This window comes from Benincasa hispida, chromosome 4 (genome assembly GCF_009727055.1).
Source record: "Benincasa hispida cultivar B227 chromosome 4, ASM972705v1, whole genome shotgun sequence".
Taxonomy (NCBI): Eukaryota; Viridiplantae; Streptophyta; class Magnoliopsida; order Cucurbitales; family Cucurbitaceae; genus Benincasa; species Benincasa hispida.
In genome coordinates, this window is record NC_052352.1 from 15,848,018 (window position 1) to 15,854,968 (window position 6,951).

The 6,951-nt window shown below is 36.0% G+C and overlaps 1 protein-coding gene across 1 annotated transcript; it reads left to right on the forward strand.

The window, feature by feature from the left end:
- The first annotated feature begins 4,234 nt into the window (after positions 1 to 4,234).
- LOC120075988 lies at positions 4,235 to 6,951 on the forward strand. Its single transcript, XM_039029756.1, has 7 exons — positions 4,235 to 4,917; positions 5,014 to 5,100; positions 5,195 to 5,407; positions 5,513 to 5,677; positions 5,872 to 5,925; positions 6,016 to 6,162; positions 6,242 to 6,951. Exons 1-7 carry the CDS (start codon positions 4,603 to 4,605, stop codon positions 6,617 to 6,619), a joined length of 1,359 nt encoding a protein of 452 aa, XP_038885684.1. The 5' UTR covers positions 4,235 to 4,602; the 3' UTR covers positions 6,620 to 6,951.

Below are 6,951 nucleotides of genomic sequence, written 5' to 3' on the forward strand. Positions count from 1 at the left end.
GTAGCATTTTGAGAATCTCTTAATTGATGATCCGACACCTTTGCATTTAATTCTATGCCCTGTTGTGCCGTCTAAACATGTCACCGATTCATTAAATTTGACATGCTAGAGTTGAGGTTGGTTACCAACTTGCTCGATGATTTGACAGTTTACCAACCATGCTTGTCGTTTTATGACTCTCATCACATGCTTTGCATTCATCGCATGGTGTTTTTATGCGTGCAAGTTCCATCGCCTTTCTTCCTTTTCTGCGATCAAGGCTACAACTTCCATTTCTCAAGAATACTTACTTCTTTCACCAAAATCTACAATCAAAGATGTCAAAATTTATAAATTTCGCAGAGTATTGGCTTTTGTAAACAAGTGATTGGGTAGCTTAGACTATTCTTAGAAATTTACCTCAAGTTAATGTATTTTCTTCTCATTTTCCTTAATTTTTTAAATAAAATGCTACAATAACTTGTGTTAGCAGAGAAAGTGTTTGTTCTTTTTGCAACTTTTATTGTTATATCAGAAAAATTAACTTCTTATATGTACAAATGAATTCATGAGTGAAGAATGTGAAGTCTGTCGAGAATTTCATTTTTTGATGGTGCATTCGAATTTTCCCGATTGTATTGTCCTATTGAAGTTTGCAAACGGTTATTGTCCTGTTGAAGAACACTACTGGAAAAATGGTATGAGCAAATTATAAAACTTCTAACTTGGTCAAATAAGTTCTGAACCACTCCAATTTCTTTGTACCCAGTTAGTGAGTTTCACTAAATATTATCTGGGTGTTTTGTGTAAATATTTCTGTAAATAGTTTGGTATTTTTACCATTGGTGAGAATTTTCCTTTTATTTATTTATTTATTGTTTGAAGACATATAATATGTTGAGGCTCTAGTTTGTTGAAATGTTATGAAGCAATAGAAATTGTACATTAAAAAAGAAAGAAAGCATTTTTTTCGGTTGAGAAATAATTGTTAGAATATATGATAGAAATACATGTGAAGATGCAATGAAGCATATGATTAATAATGATAATGTGTTGGGTTAGCTTACATAAATTATACCCCATTATGTATTATTCTATTTCACCCTACACCATCATCATCATCCTCATCATCCATTATCCCTTCCTTTCCGCATTTCTCTTCAATATTCAACTCCACTTTCTTCTTTTCCCATTTCTTTCTCAAATATAATTAACCTAATCCCTATATTATCTATTATTTTAATTTATTCCTTTCAATATTACAACTTTAATAGCACTATCCCCTACTTATTTGGATGTACAATAAACGGAAAGTGAATAGATCCATAACCACAAAAATCTCTTTCATTCAAATTATAAAGCTAGTGGATCACTTTTAAGATTGTCTAATAATCTTGTTTAGTACAATTCAAAGTAGAGAGACTTGAATCACAGACTTCGTGGTTACGAACACAATCATATGTGAATTAAGCTATACTTGCTTTAATTTGTCTAATAAATAATTTAGTAGATACTTTTTTAAGTTGAAGGACTTTATGTTAAATCACTAATTGATCCAATAATTTAAATTGATAGGCGATGATAGAATAAATTCATGTAAGTTGAATTAAGAAAAATCTCCATTTTATTTAATATGTTTTTAAAGAAAAGAAAAGATTAAAAAAAAAAGAGAGAGAGAGTGAGAGAGAATAATTGTACTTCCATGGTGTTAGCCCTTGGCGGAAGAGAGGTCCGGGAATTTCAGCCACGCCCTCTTTAGAGACAAAATCATTGTTCCACTTCCTTCTTCCACTTCCACGCTTCCTATTCTTTCTTATCCTTCCAATGCACTTTCTCATATTTTTCCCACTCTTCCCTTCATTTTAATTCAATCTTAAATTCCTTTAATTGTGTTGTATCGTTATAATTAATATGATGATGTTATTTTTGTTAGAGAAAATGCCACATTATTGACTAAGGAGGAGTCAATAAGACACATCAGCTAAAGATTGTCATGTCACTGTGGAGAGTCATGAAAGATTATTTCTTTTAGTGTTCCAAATTTCTGTTAGGATTGGGAGATAACAAACAAATATTCTTTCTTTTTTCACGTATTGGACCATCTGTCCTCATTTCATTAGTTGTTTGGTATATCATTTTTTAATTCTTTGAATCCCTAAAATAGGAAACAGTGCATAAATCGAGCATGTTGCCCCTTTCCAATGCAAGAAATGAATACGAAGAGGCAAAGTTGAAAATCTCTATGTCTATCGTTTAGTAATTTGGTTCCATTGTGTACAACGATCAACTAAACGATTGAATACACCATTCATCGTTTAGCGCTCAGTGTCCATTGTGTACAACGAAAAGGTAGACGATAGCTTCCATCGTGTAGCGCCCAAATCCTATCGTATACAACGAAAAGGTAAACGATAGCTTCTATCGTGTAGCGCCCGCATCCTGTCGTATACAACGATAAGGTAAACGATAACTCATTTTACTATCACATAAGCTTCGAAGCTCCATCGTGTAATACGACGAGATAAACGATAAGATTTTGTCTTTACATCGTTTAACCACCCGACTCTATCGTACACAACGAAGAGGTAAACGATACCGTTTTCATCTCTTTATTTTTTTAACTATATTCTTTCTAATTAATATTGATTTTTTAATGTCAACCAAGTGATGTTTGTTTGGTGATTTTAATTTTTAAAGAAAGAGTGAATATAAGAAGATGGAGAAGTAGAAAACCAAATTGGAAAAGTGGTCCTTAAAAGACAACTTGGAGGGTTGATAATGTGTATGAGTATCCATTATTCACAGACAAAAGGGTTCAGCTTCAGCTGTTGTATTGTGTGTGACAAAATTCCATAACATAATTTGACATCACCTACGTATGGTTATGGGCCATGGCTGAAACTCCAGTATTGGTCCAGTTCTCTTAATGAGACTAAGGCCACAGGAGAAAAGGGTAGAATTAAATTACAACATCTCTCTGCCACAAAATCTGACAAAAAGCAATATCGAAACACTGTCGTTTTGGTTGCTTCCGAATAATGCCACCAATTAGGAAACATAACCCAAACAGTTTCCAGAGTTATATATATACACTCGAAACAAAACCATGGAATTTGTTCAAAGCTTGTTCCTAGCCTGCATCCGCTGATATGAGCCCTCAAATTCTCAACAAAACGAATCATGTATAGCGGTTTAACCAATTATTACGACATCTTCAAATTCTACCCCAAAACTTAATTACTTATGCTTTTACAATACTCAATTATTAACTTATTACTTGTGCTTAAATTCATCAACCGCTTACATTTTCTCAACAAGCTTCTTCTTTTTCTCCTTCCATTAAATTAATTCATCTCTCTTGTAAGTTTTGTTCTTAAAAAAAACATTATTTTGTCTTTGGACAAAAGATAAAAGGGAACATACTTGAAATGTGTGAGATTTTTTTTTTTTTTTTTAAATCCCAAAAATCAAGGATGTGGAAGGTAATTAAGGTTATTTATTAGAGGTTTAACTAATAGTGATATCTACGTGTCATTTGCAAAAGATACTTGCAAATATGTTCACTTTAATTACAAAAATAATTAGTAGTTTAATGAAAGAGAATAATGCAAAATTATTGTACTCGGCAAGAGGTTAGAGATTTTTTAGTGGAAAAGTGAGGACCGGTAAGACAATGTCCTTTAGTACTAACTACTAAGATAGTCGTTATAAATATGAATAAAGATTAGTGTCTAAATGAAAGGGATATGAGTTGAATAATTGGACAATGGAGAGCTGAATTTGTGTCTTGTGGGTGGTTATTCATTGGGCTCATACCGTTAATTAGTTAGTAACTAATTAGTACTTTTCTCAAAAAGGAAAAGAAAACAAAAAATTGGTAAAATTAGAATTAGTTTGTGAAGAAAAGTTGAGATGGTGAGATCCCACAGTAAATTCGTAGAATGAAAGAGAAGAAATGAATGGATGGAGAAGTAGGGATGGGCTGAGTTTAGGCATTAAAGTAAGAGGGAGAATGAGATGTAATAGAAAGTTGAGAATTAAGAGGGGTTTAAGTTAGGATTGTAAATGTAAGAGGAGGGAATGGGAATTGGGAAGAGATGACAGAAAGAACATCTAGGAAAGTGTGAAAGAGAAGCCAATAAAGCAAACAACTTTAGAAACAACAGAATGAGAATGGAGTGTATAATTCATTCCCTTCCTCTCTCAGGCTGAGAACCAAAGTAAAGAATAAGAGACATACATATATGATGGATATATCACTCCCCCATTTTGCCCCCTTTAATCTTACTCTCTTACTTACACAAAAAGCTAAAGTTTGCAGTCCTTGTATTGGAGACTGGGAACACTCTCACTCTCTCTTTCTCTTTAAAGGGAAAAAGGAGAATCCAGCATGATTTCCATCACTACCCAACTACTTATAACACCCAGCCCCACATACACATTTACACATTACCTATAAGAAATTTTAACCCTTTTTTTTTTTTTTCCTTTAATTCTTCTTTCTAATTAACTTCATGCCTCCAACCTCCCCTCCTCAGCATTCATCATCTTTCTAAAATATGGTAAAAGGATGATCCTTTTGGTTTCTCACAACAACAATGCTCCAAGTTTCCTTGCTTTCATATGGTGGCCGCTTCATTTCTATGGACGACTAACACTCCCCACAGATCCCACCAGTGTCATCAAATCAAATTTCCTTGCTTTGGACACCGCCTGAGCATGGCCTCTGCTTTATGTTTCATCAACATCTCCCAAACCATTCTCATTTTTGTCCTGCTTTTTTCACTCCTTTTTGTCTCCACAATAACACCAGTGCACTCGACGCCAAACCACGCCACAAATCAGACTGATTTCCATCCCCAAGAGGAATTAAACAAGTTGAACATGATAAGGGCTCATTTGGACAAGATCAACAAGCCTGCTATCCACACAATTCAGGTTACTACTCAATTCCAATTCTTGTACTCTCTTTCACTTCCTCTGTTTCCAGAATAAACAGAGTGAACTTGTTTGTTTGTTTTCCCCTGAATGCAGAGTCCTGACGGAGACCTCATAGATTGTGTTTTATCTCACCAGCAACCAGCATTTGACCATCCAAAGTTGCAGGGGCAAATACCTTTGGTAACCAAATCGCAGTTTACTTCCAATGCAGCCAAAATTCAAGGGGTAACCCAGGGAGGAAAGTGAACCTAAAAAAATGTCTCTGACTTTGCAGGATCCGCCAGAGAGACCTCAAGGACATAAGCCACCTAGGACGGTGACAGAGAGCTTCCAATTATGGAGCATGAACGGGGAAAATTGCCCAGAAGGAACAGTGCCCATAAGAAGAACAACTGAGGAAGACATGCTAAGAGCTACCTCTTTTCAGATGTTTGGGAAAAAAGTAAGCAGATGGGTTAGGAGAGAAACAAGCAGCGACGGGCATGAGGTACGAATTCCAAGAAAGAAAAAAAATAGAGAATGCAAGTCAATTGCTTTATTAGTTTGAAGATGAAATTCTCTCTCTAATATGCTTTTTTGCTTTTTCCAACAGCACGCTGTGGGGTATGTGACCGGCGATCACTACTTCGGGGCAAAAGCAAGCATCAATGTGTGGGCACCTCGAGTTGCCGATCAGTATGAATTCAGCTTATCGCAAATGTGGGTCATCTCCGGCTCCTTCGGCGATGACCTCAACACCATTGAAGCTGGTTGGCAGGCATGTCTATCACTGTGTTACAAAAATCTCGTCTTTTATCTTTGTCTCCATTCAAAAACTAAAGAAGAAAAGAAAAGCTAAAGTAGATTTAGGGCGACAAAGTATTGGAGTAAAGTGAATTTCAACAGAGGCCACATTGTGCTTTTGCCATTTAAAGGATTGATGCCAATGCTTTTGAAATTTTGGATCCACAGGTTAGTCCAGAACTGTACGGAGACAATTACCCAAGATTCTTTACTTACTGGACCGTGAGTTACCCATAAAAACCCTTTTTTCTCTTTTACATTCCCCCGCTTAAGTATGACATTACGGACTGATATTGAGATTAATTATGACAGTCGGATGCATACCAAGCAACCGGGTGTTACAATTTGCTATGCTCTGGGTTTGTTCAGACAAATAACAAGATTGCAATTGGGGCTGCAATTTCTCCAACATCTTCGTTTGAGGGTGGTCAATTCGACATCAGCTTGTTGGTTTGGAAGGTGGAAGCTTCTATTCTTTAACAGCTTATCCGCCAATTTTGAGTTGAAGTTTGAACTAACATATTCTGGGTGTACGTAGGATCCGAAGCATGGAAATTGGTGGCTGGAATTCGGGTCGGGAGTTTTGGTGGGATACTGGCCGTCGTTCTTGTTCACCCATTTACGTGACCATGCAACAATGGTGCAATTCGGGGGAGAGGTGGTGAACTCAAGTCCGTCGGGATTCCACACCACCACAGAGATGGGGAGTGGGCATTTCGCCGGCGAAGGATTCGGAAAAGCTTCATACTTTCGGAATCTGCAAGTGGTGGATTGGGACAACAGCTTAGTTCCATTATCAAACCTCGTGGTTTTGGCTGATCATCCCAACTGCTATGACATTCAAGGTGGGATCAACACCGTTTGGGGAAACTACTTTTACTACGGTGGACCTGGTCGAAACGACAGATGTCCTTGACTTCATATGAGCCTATAATGGTAAATACACTTTTTGTTTTTATTTTTATTTATCTTTTTTACTTTTTCATTTTTCTCTCTTTAAATTATTCAAATTTATTTGTGGGGGTCATAGCTATACCGATAAAAGGAAAGGGGCGTTGGATGTTTTTGGAAAATTTTCCTCTAATTTGGCGCCATTCTTGTATTCCCATTTCAATTTTTTGGGTATTAAGACAAAATTCAGTAATAGGTGATGAATATTATATCACCTTATTTAGGACTTTATATTTGTAAATTCCGGCCAAACAAATAGCGATATTAATTTAATTCTCTATTTACTTCCTGCTTTCC